Here is a 20,307-nt window from a genome sequence, read left to right as displayed (position 1 = left end):
CATTTGACTAATTCAAAAAGCTTAAAACTATATACAAACATTTTTATTCTTTATGCTTTTGGGCTTTCAAATATTAAGAAAATCCTTTCTGTCCCAGACTGAAATATTTTACCCTGTTGGTTTTACTTTCCCATTGAGACTGTTTACCTACTGGGATTTATTTTCGTATATAGATTTAGGCAGGGGTCAGAATAATTAAATATTCATGTGTATGAAGAGCTAGAACAAAAATTTAAAAGAGCAATGAATATTTTTATCCCACTCCAGGTATCTCTAGGAGTATTAAGGCCAGATGTTGAAAGCATTTCCGATATAAGTTAAAACTGTCAGGGGGTGAGAGCGACTTGTAACGCAGCAAGCCTGGCATTTTATGCTTATGCTCACTTGTGACTTCCTGTCGATGTTTCCTACATAGGAATGTTGGGTACGGTTCCTCTCTGCGCTTCTAGCACTGGAATATCTACATGCCCACTGATAAGTAGTCTACCCAGAGACCACTCAAACGTTCCAAATTGTCTTAGACAAAAACTCCCTAAGGGGAGATCCAAGAGCCCAAAATCAAAGACTGACAAGGGCAACGAGCCTCCGCGCACGTCCGCTCTTCGGGCGTTGAAAGTCACCCAGGCGCTTTTGGCAAATCCCGGCATCCAGCCGGATACGCACGCGCAGCCTCAGTTCCAGGCCGCTTTACGCGTCTCGGTAGGTCAGCGCGGGACGCGGGGACTGCTGGGAAGATGGCGAGGATGGGCATGGCGGCTTCCGCGGCTTGGGATCCTTGCTGGAGGTGGGGCTGGATGTCCGTTTCCTTCGGCTTTCACCGTAGTTTCAGTACGTTACTTGCACGGAAGCCCGAGCATGCGCCACGGAGGCGCCCAGGTTAGTGTCGGAAAGGCGGGAATAGGACGCGTTCTTTCGAACATCTCTGGTTTCGTCCGTTCCCGTACAGTATGTTTTCGGCGCCTCATTCAAAAATGTTCTTCCCCCATTCTCAGTACCCCAGTTCTGGGTGTTTTCGACAATTCTTGTAAAGGCTGTGAAGAGAGCTCTGCGGCGGCGCCGGGGTATCCTGGACAGCCCCGGCCCTTGCTGGCGTTTTTTTGCTCTATAGTTTAATGATCTTGCTGTCTGCCTGCCTTCTTTGCAGTGAGTTAAATAAGAAAAATTAATATGTGCATTTAATGCGTTTGATTATTAGTTGCTTTTCTTCCCTTTCTCTGCAAGGCCTAAGGGATTTACAGATCGTGACTATGTGTTAAGATGCTTAGACCTGCCCTCCCTTGACTTGAGGGAATTTACAATTTGAACATTTTCTTTGTAAAAGTGTAGACTCTGTCATCAAGCCTAATTTCTAGTTTTGTTTTCTCAATGCTTCTGTTCAGTGAAAACCATAGTTATTGCTTGACAGAGGAAACTAGAATTTAAACCAAAAACCAAAGCACCTGAGTATTTTCTTGTGTTTGGTTCCTCCCCGTCCCACCCCATTCCCACGCTCATCTTCCCGTATGTATAGTCTGTCTTTCTGAATTATGCCTTTTTAGTTTCTGATTCTGTTGTGTTCACACCTTGGCCACACAGCTGTCAGATGCATGATCGCTTGGAATGGAAATTGTCATTGCAGATACTCTGAGTTAAATTTTTAAACGTATGCAATCAGTTTAACTTTCATTCAGTTGTACACAGCTAGAAACGTGATATATATGTTTTTCCAGCCAAGTATGTCATTTCAATGCACCAGAACTTGAGCTAATCCTTATGCAAAGATCATTTATGGATATAATATTAACCTATCTACTTAGAACTCACCAAGATTAAATACATTATTGTCTCAGGGAGAAATTCCTGTGTTGGGAAGTAATATCGAAAAGAGGATAGAAAGGATTTTTTGAGTGTTGAGCTAAGGAAATGGGAAATGAACATTTTTGCTGATACAATCTGCCAGCAAACATAACTGGCTCCTACTAGCCCTGTTATTCACTAAAAGTTTTAAATTTGGCATATTTTACTATGCATTGAAACTTTGAAACAAGTTTACTTGTAAAAGGAATAACTTTAAGGCTTCTAATCCAATTTTTAAAAAATCAACTCAAATCCAAAACAAGGAAAACTTTACCAGCTCACATGGAAGAACTGAGAAGTTTTGTTAACCACAGTAAAGTGGAGGAAAATTTCATGTAATATTTAAAAAAAAAAAAAAGATTTTTTTGGTCCAGAAAAAGACTGTAAGGAAATACACAAACTAATTTCTTTAGAGGGAGGAGTCGGATTATAAATGGGATTTTGGTTTTTAAATATCTTTCTATCTTTTTTTTAAGAGCAAATACTGATTTTATAGTAAGGAAAGAACTTTAAAACAATGAAATGGAGTAACCTTGTAAAGTTTACAAGTTGTGCTGTTGTACTTTGAGCTAAGATCTCTCTGTACTAGTCACAAGGAGCCAAATGAGCAAATAAAACAGTGATTACAGAGTCTTATGAGAAATATTTTCCCAAAAATGATACTATCATATTTTTCAAGGTTACTTGTAAAGAAACTGCTCATTGAGTGCACTTTAGCTAACAGGGAATCATGATTGGCTGTTACCATGGCCCTTAATATGATGAGTGGAAAGGGAATCAGTAATAAAATAGGCCTAGCATCTCTACCTTCCCAAGGGCAGACGAAACTTGTCTGTCCCTCTCCACCAGAACGTAGAGGATGCGAAACTCCTCAAATATTAAAAAACTAAAAAGAAGGCAAAAATCTCACGAGAGGGCTAAAATTAGAATAAGTAAATCTGAATGTTGAATGATACTATTTAGGACAGATGATACAGCAGCAACAGTAAAACATTTTTGATGAATCTCTGTCTTATTGCCTTGAAATTTCCACTTGATCGTGTATTTTGGAAGAATCAAGATTGAACCATGGTCAAAGAAGGTACTGATTTTGAAATTATTTTTAAAATATGCGCAGACTGTGACTTTAATACTTCAGGTCTGTTTTTGCTTGCTATTAAACGGAAATAGTATTTGACATCAGTTTGACAAGAAAGTTAAGATTGAAAATATATATAGTTTTCCAAAAACTGTATTTGCAAACTATAGTTTATATTTTGTGTACTTTGTTTAGCTTTCAGACAAAAGACATCAATCTCTTTCCTTAGTCGACCAGACCTTCCAAACCTGGCTTATAAGAGACTAAAAGGCAAAAGTCCAGGAATTATCTTCATCCCTGGCTATATGTCTAATATGAATGGTACAAAAGCATTGGCGGTTGAGGAGTTTTGCAAATCTCTAGGTCACGCCTATATAAGGTAGGAACAACACATTTCAAAGAAAATGTTACTGCCATATAGCATGGCATCAGAGAATTCTGCTCTAACCAATTGAAGCAAATATCAGCATTTTTATAGATTAATTTGTTTTAATGGTCTGTAAACATTCATATTGTGATTTAGGGTTCTTGTAAATGCAAGCTTTAAAAGACTTTTTTTGAAGGTCTTTGTGCCACACTCAATGCTGGCAGGAAAGAAAACTAGTGATAACTAAGCTCTTTAGCTACAATAATCTAACATGACAGCAAACCAATATACTAGTTGGCTTTCTTATATTTTGTTTTTATATTGTGGTTTTTTATTAGGGATTTGAGGACTTTTATTTGATGACTGTTTATTACCTTTTAAAATGTTTTTAAAAGTACAATAAGTTCTCACTTAATGTCGTTAAGTTCCTCGACTTCAAAACAATGTGTAATGAAATCAATTTTACCATAGGCTAATTGATATAAACAAGAGTTAATTTCCTATAATATCTCATCAACATTATAACAAAACATCCTTGAACAGAAACGACATTATTGGAGGACCTGCTATATTGTAAAATTAGTACTGTATAATTCACATTTCCACTCAGTTTTCTCTTTCCCCTCACTCTGCAATCTGAATATGTATAAGCATAAATAGAGAAATGTGTTGATTAACTAACAGTTGATTTCACAATTTATATTTCATACTGATAATTATTTTAGTAAATAACATGTTTACATTGTTGTTGTTAGGTTTATAAAAATAATTTAGTGCCTGATTTGTCAGAAGAGTTAGTATGGTTTAATAGAAAGTCATGGCCTGAAATCCAAGAAACATGGGTTCTAGAATCAATTCTAGCAGTAACTGTGACAAGATGAGTTAGTTAATAAACACTGGGTCTAGTTTCTTTATCATAATAAAGGGGGAAGTTGGATTAAAGATTATTTCTGAATTCTTTCCTAGCATTTACAGCCTAAAAATCTATTCATCTAAATTTTTAGAAGAATGGTTTCAGTAACGTTCGCTCAATAGATCTAGGAACTACAGCTATTAGCAATAAAATAATAAATATAAATAAACTTTTGGACTTTATTTAATATATTAGAAGTTATATCTATTATATGGATTTAGTCTTTTTCCTTTCATTAATTCATACTCAGAACTCTTAAAAGTCTATCTGACTTAAATGTTATTCTGAATACTGGAATATCTTGCAAGTAGACTTTCTAGCACTGTACTGAGTGCTGTGAAATATACAAAGAATTATAAAACATGGGCATTGCCCTTAAGGATCTTTTATTGAAATGGGAAAACACAGGATAAAATACTTATGAGAAATTGAGCAAAAATACTTATGAGAAATTGAGCAAAAATACTTATCAAAATGTGATTGTGTCGAAAGAGCAGTAGACTTAATTGTATAAGGTGAGAGAAGGAAAACTGGGAGGTTAAAGTGGATAAAAAAGACTTTATAAAGGAACATCAAAGAATAATTAGGGCTTGGGTAAGAAGGAAAAGCTATCCAGGAAGGGGACTACCCTTAGCAAAACATTATAATATCAGAAATACTGCCATTATTCTCCTTTTTTTCCTCCAAAAGATTTTGAATCAAGAAATTACTGTTTTTTAATTTAAATTGAGACTTTGGGAGCTATAACCAGTTCCTGTCTCTCTATGTCAGTTTTCTGCATTTTTGGATACATGTGAAATACACTTTCTTTTTAAAGGTGTGTTAAATAATCATGATGAAATTATAATGTGTATGGATTATTAAGTGGTACTGTAGCCTATATATATCTTTATAAACCTTTATAAAGTATAGCCTTCACTACATATTTTTAATTTGATCAAATTCCTCTGGGACTTTGTCAAAACATATTGCAATCTATCTTGTTAAAAGATATTTTATCTTTTATTTATACTCCAGTTTCTCAGTTTACTTTTGTGATTTCGGCTGTAAAATTCAGATCTTGAATGAAGAAATGGTTAGTTTTGTATATTTATACAAGAAGTGGTCCATATGGGTATTTGGAATATGTTTTCTTAACGTCCTGTCACCATGCCAAAAATAAAATTGAGTCAGAGCTAAAAAATATAACGTGTTTTTAGGGTTGATATTCTCTCATAGTTATTTCTAATAGAATTTTTAATTATAGATTTGGGAATATGTCTTAGAATATTGAGGCGGCTGCAACAGACTTTTGTTACTATTTCAAAGTCCTAAACCGCTGAGTATATTTGAATTATCTTTGTCTTTTGGTAGGGTTCAGCAAGAATGAACTATATTTTTCACTTGTAACCTTTTAGTGTCACTAAATGGTTACAATTTCCTTTATGAAGGGGCTTTACACTTATTTTGCATCTTCACATATATTTGGAAAGCAACTGTAAAAGATGCAGCGAGTATAGGTGTCCGATTGCCCACCAAGGCAGGGAAAAGGAGGATTGGCTGGTGCCTTTCTCCCTGGTCTGTCTTCAGTGTATCCTGGACTGAGAGAAAATAGTAACTATGATTTAGACTTCAGCAGCTGCCTCATTACACTATTTCTCAAGGATCCAAAATCATTTTACTATATTCCCAAAGAAAATTCTAATTTCTTCTTTCTCCATCACTTATAAATCTCTTATCTGTAGGAAAATATGTATATGCTGTATATCACTTATACCTACATGTACTCTAAATTTACTAGGATTTATTTTCATCAGATTTTAAGAATCAGAAACACGTGGAAGTTCTAAATTTGAATAAAGTAATTCTTCTTACTTTTATCTTCTACTTCTGTTCCTTTAGAATGTATTGTATAATGCACAGTAAGTGAGGTTTACATGCATAGCCACTATGAAGAGTGCACAACAGAAATATGATAGTTTTTTTTTCCTCCAAGATCTTGCAGTCTCACAGGAATGAGGCACAACATATCCACACACAGATTGGCATATAAAGCAGTATATGATAAATTGATTGTGACTGATAAAAATGAATTCTTTGTTGGAACTAATTTAAATAATAAATTTTAAAATGAATTCTGTGAAGTTCCATTAGGTAGAGATTTTTTTCAACTTGGAAGACTTTCCAACAAAAAAGATTCATTTGGACTAAGCTCTGAGAAGAGGATATTGGTAATGAAGATGATGGGAGAAGATAATCCAGGTGAAGGAAATAGTATGAGACGTGAAACAGACAGAAAACAGCCTATTTTAGGAACAGCAAGTTGATCAGTTTGGCTAAAACAGTAGTTTTCTCTGATGAAATGATAAAGAGTCAATCTGAGATGACCAGAATATAATGGTCTTAAAAAAATAAGGCTGAAACACTAAATTTTTATGTTTTATGTCACAAGGAGCCATTGAAGTTAATGCCATATCAATAATAATATTTTAGGGAAAAAAACGGATCCATTAAGAGAGAGAATAGAGTCACGGAGGCACAGTTAGGAGACTACTCTGATAGGCTGGTTTTAAGATAACAAAAAAACCTGCACCAAGATCCTGGTCTTAACAAATGAGACAAAAAAGGATGAATCTAAGAAATGAGAATGAGTGAGGATGGTGCAGGGCAGGCAGTGTTCTATACTCTGGAAAAACAAACTTGAATAAAACAGCCCTGACATTCTAGTCATAGACAAATATTCAAAATTCGATTAAACACACAGTATGGAAGGTGTTAACTGAGAACATACAAAAGAAAGGGACTGACCTGTACTAAACAAGGCATATGTGTCAAAGGCATGTTCCTTAAAGGAGGTAACATGACTTAAAGGATGATTAGGAGTTTGGGTGGGGAAGAACGACAGCCTTCTAGGCAGTGGAACATCTTGCAAAGGCTCAAAATGCTTGTCTGGGAATTGGAAGTAGTTCAGTATGACTAAGGAGTATAGTGATCTACAGGAGCGGTATAGTACTTCATGATTTATAGAATTAAGACATTGAGGAGAGGTAAAATTCACAGATCAAGCAGATTTTGAGCCTGGAGAATTAGGAAGTTGAAAGAAGAAGCAAATTAAGTGGATAGGCTGGTGATGAATTTGATTTTGGTCTCCTCTTTTCCTTACACCAATTTCGTAAATAAATACTAAGCACTTAACCATGTGCAAGGTACTGATCTAGGCCCTGGGAAAGCAGTGGTGAGCAAAACAAAGCCTATGCCCATAACCACCAGTTCTAGTGTGGGAGACACATCACAAATGAATAATCAAATACCGTATATAATGTCAAGTAATAGTATTTGCTATGAAAAAAATAAAGCAGGGTAAGGAGATAGAGAATGATGAAAGCAGCACAGTTTTACACAGAATGGTCAGAGGTGGCTTCTCTAGGCTTGTAACATTTGAGCCAAAGGCCTGAATCAAGTGATGGAGCAACCTAAGTATATATCTGGAAGTAGAGTATTCCATGTGAAGCGAAAAGCTGATGTAAAACTTCTGAGGCCAGAATGTAGGCAGTATATATATTTTTAAATATATTTTAGGTATTGTAATAATGATGAATGTGCTATCTTCCTTAAGAATCAGAGAATCAAATAAATAGATATCTAGATATACATATATTTTCCTTTTTTCCAGGTTTGATTACTCAGGAGTTGGAAATTCAGATGGTAACTTACAAGAATGCACAGTGGGAAGATGGAGAAAAGATGTTCTTTCTGTAATTGATGACTTGGCTGTAGGACCACAGGTGACTTTTTGTTAAATATAATTGTTGATTATAACCTCATGATATTTGAGCTGTTTCTTTGGATATGAAAACTTATTTAATATTTTAAATATTTAAAAGTCAGTTTTGATATTTGCTTTAAAATAGTTTTGTCATTTTCACATTCTCATAAATGTAATATTTTTTATTTTACAAATTTTTTTTGTAATTTTTCTGTTATAGACTTAGTACTTTAACAAAATTGTAGTTTCACTTCTACTTTGTGCTAAATATTAAAAGTCTGGGAGCTAAAGGATATAAAAGAAAAAAAAAAACATACATTCTATTAAATTACTTGCTCCCTTGTAGAAAAGAAAAAGAAATCCCTCTTTAAAACTACATGTTTTTAATTTTAGATACTAGTTGGATCTAGCCTTGGTGGATGGCTTATGCTTCATGCTGCAATCGCACGGCCACAAAAAGTTGTAGCCCTTATTGGTATAGCCTCAGCTGTAGATGGTCTAGTGACACAATTTAATCAGCTTCCTGTTGAGGTAAGTCACAGGCAACCTCACTGTATACTTCATATCATTCTTCTCTTTTTTACTTATTATGTTGGCCCATCTTTTAATTTAGCTGGTTTTTTTATACATACAATCGCTGTTTTCTTTAGTATTTGGTCTCTTGTTTAAGGTTTCCTTTTCTTTAGTCCCTTCAAATTATTGGCAGATATTGGACCCACATTAATAAAATCACACTATAAATTTTTTTTAGCAATATTTACTTTATTATTCATATTTACTTACATAGCTCATACATTATGATCTCTTCTTGTACCTCTTATTCTTATTTTGTGGCATATGGAGAATAATATCTATTCTTATGACCATATTAGACATGACTAATCAATTATGAAACTTTCATTAGCCTGCAGCAGCCTCAGATCCTCTCTCAGCAGAGCTCTCCAAGCACACACTGTCAATCAGAATTAGCACATAGGAGAATGGATTTGCCATTCCTGGCTTAGACACTTGGTTGGCATTCCTTTTTTACTCCTAATTCTCACCTTGAAAAATAAAAAGTACTTTTTCATTATTCATCAGCATAGTAAAACTGAGGTTTCTGAAATAACTGGGAAGGTATTTAGTTTATTATACTTTATTATCGGACAAATGTTTAAGCACTTCAGTTGTCTGTAAGGATAAAGAAATGGTAATAGCTATTTATTTTTGTGTATGTCATTTTTTTTTGTTGTTATTTTGCAATCAGTTGAACTCTCCTTGGGCATCTTTTCCTAGGGATCTAAATTTCACCTGTGAGACTACGATCCTAGCTGGCCCAAGGCCTGGAAAAGTCTAGAGAAGGGATTCAAAAAGTATGTTCTCCAGGCCAGTGGCAATAGCATCACCTGAAAACTTGTTAGAAATGCATATTCTTAAGCTTCACTGAATCAGAAACTGGGAACATGACCCAGCAATCTGTTTTAACAGGTCCCTCAAGTGAATGTTTGAAAACTCTGCTCTAGAGAGCGGATGAGCAGGAGGAGAAAGAAATAAAAAGAAGAAAAAAGCATATATAGTATTCAGTCGTAGAATGTCATTGACTTTTGTCTCAAGTTCTGCATTGAACTTAGTGCCATATATTATCTGTTCTAAGTTTATTCTTAGAACAGATAATATATGGCACTATAATATAATATATGGTTCATGTTGTTCTTCCCAGCTTAAGAAATGGTATTGTCTGCACAGTCAGGTTCTTCATATGATTTCCTATCAGGGCTAAAACTGTGAAGCTAGTTTTTCTTGCCCTTATCTCCTATTTCTGAATTTTTTTCACTTTCTTGGTTGTTTTTCATACATAGTTACTCAATGTCCTCGTGCTGCTAAATTTCCCTAACATTATGTGTCTCTGCATCTAAACCTTGGACCCCTTACTCCATCCTCTAACTCAATAATATAGTGCCTCTCATGGTTGGGAAATTATTTCAAGAACATGGCAGATTGGAAAGGAGTTGATTAAACAGTTTTTTGGTGAATATTGGTAAATGACAAGATTTACATACATTTCTGTTTATGTGTGTATATTCACATCACTCAGAGCATATGGTAGATATCCCTTAAGTGACTGAGATCTATAGTCTATAAATCAGAGTATGTCTTTGCTAATCCTAAATCAGACCAGCAAATGGTTGTTAATAGAAACATGTTGAGCCCTTGTTAATGTAAAAGCATGTGTAAGGAAGAAGCAGGGACACCAGGACCATTTCTTTTCTGCACAAAAGAAATGTTAGGTAGCCTTAACAGTGTCAAGGGAGCAGAAATGGAGATTTTTCACTATCTTCTCTAGCCCTGGAGTGTTAAGACCCAGCATTTCTCTTTGTGTAAGAGCTTGCCTTACCTCTTCACTAACTCTAGTCATTGACTCCTTTGGACACCAGAGGGCACAACTGTTTGAAATCCAAGCATCTCAACCACATTGCCTTGACGCAGTTTCTACTTGATGTAGAACTTATGCATGTCGTGTATTTTCTTTGGTTAATACTGTTTTACTATTTCTCAGCTTTTTTTTTCGAGGATTTGGGACAAAACATTTTGTAAGGTTATTCAAATGGACAGATAATATTCAATTCATTGGCAAATAACAGCTAGTTGGAGGGCAAAGATGCTTAACATGGAACTATTATTAATTAATTGTGTCTCAATAATTAGCATAGTTCCCACTTAATAACCAATGAAACTAAGTTCTAATTACTGAAGTTACAAATTCAGGAGTAATCCTGACTAGTTTGAGGATAACTTGAGTATCATTTTTGCTTTAAATAATTGGTTCACATGTTTTAATGCCAAAACTCCATGATATTAATATAGATTTATATATTATATAGTTTTTGAATTTCATTAATTTCAAAGCATTTGAGATAGATATTTAGAAGTATAGCTTTCAGATATACAGCTTTTTCCCTGAAATCAATTGATTTCAACCATGCAATTTCACTGAATGAAATCTTAGTATTTAAAAAATAATATACCTACATATATATAGATTATACTGTACATATTTTACAGTTTAAAATCTTGTTTTTCTTTCTATATTTACAATAAATTTACAATTTTAAACATGGAAAAATCATAATATGTTTATTGAAAATTTACAACTTTTTTCAAATGTTATATATGACTTTTCTTTCCTTATATTTTTGTTTATTTTTGATAAGATGCCCACCTGTTTTTCTACTCCAAAATGCCCTTTATGTTATATGGTTGCAAGAGTTTTAAAACTATATCTTGATTTATCAGTTCTAGTTCTGATATTGCCAGAGAATTTATTAAATACACATAAACTTTTATGCTCAAAGATATTCATGGCGGTATCTAGCAGTATAAGAATAGTCAAGTCAATTATCTTAGATTGATTATAGTGGACTATTATGTAGCCTTTAAAAACTTGTCATAGGATTTTTAAAACCCAGAAATGTGGTCTATGGCCATGCTACCTTGAACAAGCCCAATCCCCTCTCATGTCGGAAGCTAAGCCGGGTCGGGCCTGGTTAGTACTTGGATGAGAGACCACTTAGGAAGACCAGGTGCTGTAGGTGTACAAAATAAAAAAAATAAAAATAAATTTAAAAGCCCCAAAATATATGTATTAAATAAGTAAAGCAACATAGAAAACTATATATATATAATAGATATGTACTTTATATATTATTTATATGGAAATCAAATACAACAGGTTCTCAAATAATGTCATTTCTTTCAACTTCATTTTGTTATAATATTGATGAGATGCCTTAGGAATTTAACTTTTCTTTTTATCTGTTAGCCTATGATAAAATTGTTTTCATTGTACGTCATTTCACTTAAAGTCTCAGAACCTATCAATGATGTTAAGTGAGGACTTATTGTACATATAAAAAAATACTCAAAGGAAATAAGCTATCATATTTATGGTTATATCCATGAGGTGAGGTAGGATTATGGGTGATTTATTTTTTTTCATACTTTTTATATGTTACTTTAATTAGGAAAATTATTTAAAACAAATTAAATCTAATTAAAAAGAAATTCTTCAAGAATCAAAAGATACCCACTTTCATTTTAAGGGAATAAGTGTAGAAATGTTGCTCAGTTTTTAGGAAGTATTTGGAAGACTTCATTGTCAGCTAAAGCAACAGATTTTTTCTAATTCCATAGGACCCTGGAAAGCAAAAACTATACATTTTTATTTATATTCAGGGCTTGATTATCCCAGTGTAACTACTGTCTTAGCTTTTCATTTTTAGTTCTATGTTTGATCCTTCTCTCTTTACTCCATCCCCATTTTTGTAACTTCTCATATAGATGCTATTTTAGTTTTATGATTTTGAAATATAAACAATTTTTATTTGTAAGAGTTGATTTTATATAATATTACTGATAACCTGAAATTACATATATTTATAATTATATTCCAAAAAATTATTGTACTTTTTCTCCCCTTCATTCCGTTTTAGTCAGGGTGAAGCACCACCTGATTCAAGATGTTAGGTGATAAAATTAGATAGATCTAAGTTTTGAATCCTAGCCATAACAGTTCCTACCTTTGAGCTTTGAACATATTTGACTTCTCTAAACTCCAATATCTTCTTTTGTAAAAATGAAACAATAACCAAATTATCAGGATCTTATGAGATTCTAGGTGCAAAATACCTATCGCTGTATCTTGTGCATAGTATTATTGATAATTATTATTGATACATTTTTATCTCTCTCTTCCTCAAGGACTGCTTTAGATTGTATAAGACTGTTACATGTGTTAATGTTTCATACTTTTATTTTCCTAATTTTTCCCAATAGATGAAAAAGGAAATAGAGATGAAAGGTGTGTGGAGCATGCCGTCAAAGTACAATGAAGAAGGCGCTTACCACATTCAGTACAGTTTCATTAAAGAAGCCGAACACCACTGCTTGCTACACAGTCCTATCCCTGTGAACTGCCCTGTAAGATTGCTCCATGGCATGGAGGATGACATCGTGTCTTGGCATACATCCATACAGGTTGCTGACCGGGTCATCAGCAAGGACATAGATGTCATCCTCCGAAAACATAGTGATCACAGAATGAAGGAAAAAGCGGACCTTCAACTTCTTGTTTACACTATCGATGATTTAATTGATAAGCTTTCAACTGTAGTTAACTAGAATCAAATTTTTAGTTGGTAGATATACTAATGATCCATAAAATTGAAAGAGGGATAACAAATGGAAGAACCTGATACTTAGGTTTTTCCTCTTATCTCTGTTTTGTTAATGTCACATGAGTATTTATTTAATGATGTATTTGCACTTAAGTGAAACAAATTGTGAAGAAAGTACAGTCTTTGTCTTTATCCTCAAGGGATTTGTTCCAAGATGCTACTCCTCCCCAGGCACCCTCTCCCCCTGCCCTGCCCCTGCCTTGGATATACAAATACAAGGATGCTCAAGTCCATTATGTAAAATGGTGTAGTATTTTGCATATAACCTACACATATCCTCCTGTGTACTTTAAATCATCTCTAGATTATTTATAATACCTAGCATAATGTAAATGCTTTGTAAATAGTTGTTAAACTATATTGTTTAAGGGTCAACTTTTTGGATTTTTCTTTTTTTTAATATTTGTGGTCGTGGTTGGTTGAATCCAAGGATGTAGAATCTCCAGACACTGAGGGCCGACTGTATCAGCTATTTGGAAAACTTTCTCCTTCCTTAAATTTTTGATTTTTTTCATTAAAATATTTCCTATTTTTCCATTAAAGAAATGTTTAACTTTTAATGCTATTTTAACTGCCAGCTTTTAATTGTTCTCTTGTTCTTAGAATAATAAAGCTTAACTTTTTTTGTTTGGTGTCATTATATATGGAGATTTGTAAAATTCTGATTTTAAAATGCAGTTCACAAAATATAGGAAAATAAATCTGAAATGATTAGAAAAATGTCTAAAGCATAAAAAGTCCAAAAAATATATTTTATATATTATGCATATTTGAGCTTAAAATTAAGGTAACCTTTTTAAAGGCTTAAAACTACAGTGATATAAAGGAGATATATCATTTCTAAATACTGACATATTTAAATGGGAGAATTACATCTTAATGGTATAATATTTTCATATTCTAAAGAGAATATATTATATATTATAGCCCACCTGCAGAAACATTTTTTTTTGTTAATATGTACCTTAAGTACCTTAAGTTCAAGTAGCCAAGTGATTGCCATCTAGATCAGAGGACTTTCTGAAGTGCAGATATAGCAAAAAAATATGAAATGCAAATATAAAGGTTTTTTAATAACTAAAATGAGCTCGTGCAGTAGTCAGCTTAGATATTGAGTTGGTATTTTTTAGCTTTTAAGTTTGGACTTTAGTTCTGCTTATTTAGGTTATGTTTGTCAAAATAATACTTAGGTTGACAACATGATATAAGTATATGAAGAAGGAATCTTGGGACAAAATTCTTGTGCCAAAAGGAGTTAACATAGCAGGTCTGACTACTTATCTTCAGAGAGACCTGCTTACAAGGTTGATCTCTGGCTGTCTTTTGGGAACTCGAATTTTAGGAGGGCTCCACCATTCCCACTACTGATAAAAGTGGCTCACTGCACCTCAACTGTCTTTGCAAACAATATGGTTTATGCAGAATGCTTGCTTTTCTCCTGAGAATCTGGAATTTTGGTAGGTGCTAGGCAGAGACTGTCTAAGTGACCAGCTCCCAATAAAAACTGGGCACTGAGTCTAACAAACTTTGGTGGTGGACAGTATTTTATATGTGCTATCACAAGTTGTTGAGGAAATTAAGCTCATCCTGTGTGACTCCACTGGGAGAAAATTCTTGTAAGCTAATAGTTTTCTCAGATTTCACCCCAGGTTCTTTTTTCCTTTGCTGATTGTGCTTTGTAATAAAGCGTAGCTGCAAGTAAAACTATACTAACAGAGTCCTGTGAATCCTAGCAAAAATTGAACCTGGGGGTGGTCCAGAGGATGTCGGACACATACAAAACAGGTCAAATTACTACAAGGCAATAAAATTACAATCTATGAGTTTCCTTTTATGCCAAAAAATTATCTACAAATAATATATGAATTGTATAATGTACTACAGTGCCTTGTGCCGAGTGAGTTGATAATGGGTGGCCCATGGCTATTCCAGGGCCTACTCTTCCCAGTCACTGCTAGGCACGAGGATTAGACAGGTGAAGAGGAAAGGGACCCCGCCCTTAAGAGTTTTCTAGGGTTAAACATAATTATAAAATCTAATATGATTACAGATTCATAGTATGCCTGTAGAGGCAGTATAGCGTACTGGTTAAAAACAGACTAGAGCTTATGTTTAAATCCTGGCTCACCATTTACTAGCTCTAACAGCGATATATTTACCCCCCCTGAGGTTTCCTCATCTGTAAAATGATAATATAAACCTAGGTAATAAAGTGTTTAAGGACAAAGGATTAAGTACAACACAATTAGGACAATGACACATAGGCGTCACTACCTTTTTGTTTTTATTATGCACAGAGCACCTTTTCGCTTTTATTATGCACAGAGCACAATCGGTGAGAAAGGAATGAAGACATTCATAGAGGTTTAGGAAGAAAAGGAGAGACAAAGAAGTTCATAGGGCTTCTAAAGCTGGACTGGATTGGACTTTCCAAACCTGGCAATTCCAAATTGGAATGTTGTATGGTATCCTTTCAAAGGTTCAATGGTTAGGAAAAGGGAGAAGAAGGAGAAAACCTTCACTATCTAAATGTAGGAAAATTGTTCTAAAATTTAGCTTTGCAGAGGGTAACGTTACAATTTCCAAAAGAGTTTGAAGAATCAGATTTAGTGTATTCTGGTATATCGTTCTTTTATTTTTTTCCCCAGCCTTTTTTTTTCCTAAAACCACTCTATGCCATGTATTCAGTGACATGGAAAATGCTTGAACAGCCAGCAGCCCCTGGGTGCCTTATCCTGTGGAACTCCTGCATTATTTTAAAAGCGATGTGACCCCTCTAAACAATCTCAGCATGTGCAATGGAAAGGGATACTGCTAGTGCTAATGGAAAGGAAGGCCAAGTGAGCCTGTTTGCTTTCACTGCATCTGCTGTGCTTAGAGGCATTTCCAGACAAATCTAAACAGCAAGCTGTTCTCTGAGCAGCCAGTAGAAAGGTCTGTTGGGAGAGCAGGAAAAGAGCTTTGGGCAAGCCTGAGCTTTTTAAAGCATGGAGATAACAAGAAAAATTTTACTGGCCACATAACCATTTCCAGGGTAGTACCCAAAAGAAATATGTCAAATTTTCATTAAATTTTGAACTTAAAAAAAAAAAAACGAACTCAGTTTCTGGAGGAAGATGGGTAGAATTTAGATATACTTTTTAAAGATCCCCTTTAAACACAAAACTAAAGTAACATTTCAGTTTAGAAACAGTCATGTGGAATGCATAACTTGGTTTGATGAAAAAATATGATGCTTTGCTGCATTTAGAATATACCTAGAACAAGGCAGGCAAATTTTTTCAACCAATTGTGTCTTTGGAGGAAATGATCCTTTCACGTTTGTGCTTACTCTTTTCTTGAGTGTTAGGGTTTTGCTGACAGATAAACTTTCTTCTACTAAAAAGAAACTCAAATGTCAACTCAGTGAAGCCTTTTCTGACTCATCTTCATTTCTATTTCCAAGAAATTCATCTCTGGCTCCTCTTCCTTACTCACCTTGTAACGTTAATATTCCCTTTCCGTTCTGACCTTGGTACTCTTCCAATGCTACTTTTTTATTCACCTTGAGCAACCACACCCAAGTTCCTGGTTTTAAGTGCTACCTGCATGCAGATGATTCAAGTCCATTCTTCCATTCCAAACTTTTCTCTTGAGCTTTATACCCATAAAACTTCCCCCTTTATGTACTTCCCTGCCTAGGTTCCCCTCAAAAAAATGATACCACCGTTACCCCTGTATATAAGCCAAGCTAACACTGCAATGTCACTGAATACGAGGAAGCTGGGAAGAAGTGGCAAGTAGCTCACTTGTTACATAGGCTATACACTGTGTGGATGGAAAAGGAGTCATGTTAACTTCACAAGCTCAGGGGAGCCCTGCATGGCAGGCCTTATAGACTCAGAAACCAAAAGTAACCATACAGGGTGATCTGGGGCAAAAATTCCTAACCCAAAGCAAATCATGGTGGGTAGTCATGTCCAAGACCTGTGGCTTCCCTAACAAAAGTCAATCTTCACCTTGGAAACTGTCTATTGTCTTTGTGCATCTAAGACAACATAACTTTGTCAGAGTAATCTCCTTTTGCAGACCCTCGAAGGCACAACCATCAGTACTAGAGCACGCAACCACATTGTTATCTTGTTGCCCACATACCATCTCTGTGTGCTGTAAATGTTAACTATCTTGTACCCACCAATGGAAAAATATGTGTCTCCATTTTGCTTTTTATACAATTTCAGAGATTTCCTTGCTTTGCTTTCTCCCACCTCCCTAATCTTAGGCTGGACATCCTTTCATGGACAATTATATAGAGACAATAAACATAAATATCTTCGAAACATAGGTAATGGTAAAATATAGCAAAATATTTTAGAAAATGATCCGTTCTGAGTATTTAATCTTTGTAACATAAGTGTAAGTTTACATAATTTAATAGTTTATAATGGCCGAAATTAACAACTGGCCCTCAAAATTCCTGAAAATTTAACCACGAGCACTTGCTAGGGTACTACTTTATGATCTGGAGCCTGCCTGACATGCCACCTTCCTAATCACAACCCTCTGTTTTTCACAAGTTCTCACTCCTAGGCCTTCAAGTACTGACCACTAAGTCTTGTCTCAAGCGAACCACACACATATCTACTGAGTAATTAAATTTTTGCTACTCCAGGCCCCAGCTGGAAGGAGATTTTTCTTAATACATGTATTATTTGAGGAGTCATTTCCTGCATAGCTTCTAATCAATTTCTCACAGGGACAAAGATCACCATTCCATGTACTAGAATCGTTTTATCTTACCTGCCTGAATCAATTGATCCTTCTTTCTAGAGGCAAGAATTTTACTTTATTTCTTTCCAGCACAGTACTTGGTACAGTTAAGTGATCAAAAAATATTTTCTGAATGAATCAAACAAAATTTTTGGATGTTTCTCTCATGAAAGTACCCAGAGACTTACACGATACAAATAAGACTCAATCTTTACCCCTCGTCGAAGAAGAAGAATTGCCAAAACCTTTAACAGTTTATAAAAATTTCAGGCCAACTTAAGTCCGATGACTTCTGAAGTCTTATTTGTTAATAGCAAATACTCAGTTACCCTTGATAGTATATCAGTTGTGTCTTCCTGGTTATTAATTAGACAAAATATTTACACTTTATCAAAATCTTTCACTCCAAGTTCTTAGTATATTGAGCTCTTTTTTATTAAAAGTTATTGAGGTGATACTGATTAATAAAGTCGAATAGGTTTCAAGTATGCAATTCAACGGTATGTCATATATATATATATTGCATTGTGTGTTCACCACTCAAAGTTAGATTTCCTTCCATCATCAAATATTTGACCCCTTTTACTCCTATCTACCCCTCATCTCCCCCACACCCCTGTCCACCTTTCCCTCTGGTAACCACTAATTCACTGTCCATGTCCTGAGTCTCTGTTTGTCATGATTTTTTGTTGCTTTCAGTTTTATATCCCACATATGAGTGAAATCATATGGTTTTCAACTTTTTCTGTCTGTCTTATTTCGCTTAGTATGATTATCTCGAGGTCCATCCATGTTGTCGTAAACGGCAGTATTTCATCTCTTCTTATGGCTGAGTAATATTCCATTGCATATATGTACCGTATCTTCTTTATCCAACATCTATTGTAGGACATTTCGGTTGCTTCCTTGTCCTGGCCACCATGAATAAAGCTGCTATGGACATCAGGGTGAATATATCTTTGTGGATAAATGTTTTCAGGCTTTTGGGGTAAATACCCAGAAGAGGGATTGCTGGGTCATATGATAATTCAATTCTTAGTTTTTTGAAGAATAGCCATACTGTTTTCCATAGTGGCTGTACCAATTTACATTCTCACCAGCAGTGCATGAATGTTCCTTTTCCCCACAACCTCTCCAACCGTTATTACTTGTCCTGTTGATGATAGCCATTTTAACAAGCGTGAGCTGGTATCTCATTGTGGTTTTGATTTGCATTTCCCTAATAGCTAATGAAGTTGAACGTCTTTTCATATGTCTATTAGCTGGAGGTAACACACTGTTTGACTTCAAATTATACTACAAAGCAACAATAATCAAAACAGCATGGTATTGGTGGAAAAACAGACACACAGATCAATGGAACCGGATTGAAAGTCTAAAAGTTAACCCCTGTATATATGGGAAATAATTTTTGACAAAGGAGTCAAACATATAATGGAGAAAGAAAAGCCTCTTCAGTAAGTGGTGCTGGAAAACTGGAAAGCCACATGCCAAAGAATGAAACTAGACTGCTGTCACCATACACTAAAATTAACTCAAAATAGATCAAAGACCTAAATATAAGAACTGAAATAGTAAATTGCGTAGAAAAAAACATAGGTACTAAACTCACGGACCTTGGATTTAGAGAGGATTTTATGAATTCGACCTCAAGGCAAGGGAAGTAAAAGCAAAAATAAATGAATGGGACTACATCAAACTAAAAAGCTTCTGCACAAGAAAAGAAACCATCAATGAGGCAAAGAAGCAACCATCCAAATGAGAGACTATATTTGCAAACGACACCTCTAATAAGGGGCTATATCCAAAATATATAAAGAACTCATACAGCTTAACAATAAAAAACAAACAAGCCAATTAAAAAATGGCAGAGGACCTGAACAGACATTTCTCCCAAGTATAGACAGCTCTTTCTAATTTACGAAACACGCTTTTAGTGTCTTTTAATTAAAAATAACATTAAAAAAATACATTCCTTGAATAGGTCAAACTGAGGCACAAGAGTTTCCCACCAGGATGGAAGTTTCTGAATGAAATCTGGCTGGCAACTGAATAAATTAATGGTTGCAGTTCTCAGCCCCTACTGTCTTGTCCTGCCAGACAACTGTTCCCCAGGGCCCAGGTGAAGTGGTTTGGCAACTCGGGACAAACGGACAGCTGACTGAAAGGATCCTGCCCGCTTCCCCATTCCCTGTGCAGCTGTGTGCTGGCCTCTGATACAACGTGCTGTCTCCCGTAGAGGAGGGGAAAGAATTGTGCGACAGAAAAAAGCTCTCAGCGGGAAGGAGGCAGGCAGGTTTGACAGACGCGAGAGAGGGCTTGCTTTTTGGACGGCTCTTAGCAACGGCCCTGGTTTGACCCTCCTCAGCCAGGAGAAAATCGAATCAGTGTACCACACTTCCAAGC

At 35.1% G+C, this 20,307-nt stretch overlaps 1 protein-coding gene across 4 annotated transcripts; it reads left to right on the top strand.

Moving 5' to 3' along the window:
* The first annotated feature begins 705 nt into the window (after nt 1–705).
* ABHD10 (abhydrolase domain containing 10) lies at nt 706–13,794 on the top strand. Of its 4 annotated transcripts, none has more exons than XM_011380843.2 (5): nt 706–876; nt 3,110–3,293; nt 7,847–7,958; nt 8,333–8,470; nt 12,752–13,794. In XM_011380843.2, the coding sequence occupies exons 1-5, from the start codon at nt 735–737 to the stop codon at nt 13,094–13,096; spliced, it is 921 nt and encodes a 306-aa protein (XP_011379145.1). In that variant the 5' UTR covers nt 706–734; the 3' UTR covers nt 13,097–13,794. The 4 variants fall into 4 exon arrangements, with proteins under 4 accessions (XP_011379145.1, XP_023381947.1, XP_011379222.1 ...); XM_023526179.1 differs by lacking the exon at nt 706–876 and adding an exon at nt 931–945; XM_011380920.2 differs by lacking the exon at nt 706–876 and adding an exon at nt 1,004–1,143.
* Nucleotides 13,795–20,307: the final 6,513 nt, after the last annotated feature.

This window comes from Pteropus vampyrus, unplaced genomic scaffold (assembly GCF_000151845.1).
Source record: "Pteropus vampyrus isolate Shadow unplaced genomic scaffold, Pvam_2.0 Scaffold1, whole genome shotgun sequence".
NCBI classification, from domain to species: domain Eukaryota; kingdom Metazoa; phylum Chordata; class Mammalia; order Chiroptera; family Pteropodidae; genus Pteropus; species Pteropus vampyrus.
This window is presented reverse-complemented; position numbering and strand designations above follow the sequence as displayed.

What these genes read in the sequence shown, in the direction of transcription:
- ABHD10 (XM_011380843.2), top strand. Translation starts at nt 735, where the DNA reads ATGGCGAGGATGGGCATGGCGGCTTCCGCGGCTTGGGATCCTTGCTGG. An exon ending in TGCGCCACGGAGGCGCCCAG is followed by an intron (nt 877 to 3,109) that starts GTTAGTGTCGGA and finishes TACTTTGTTTAG; the next exon opens with CTTTCAGACAAAAGACATCA. An exon ending in CTAGGTCACGCCTATATAAG is followed by an intron (nt 3,294 to 7,846) that starts GTAGGAACAACA and finishes CCTTTTTTCCAG; the next exon opens with GTTTGATTACTCAGGAGTTG.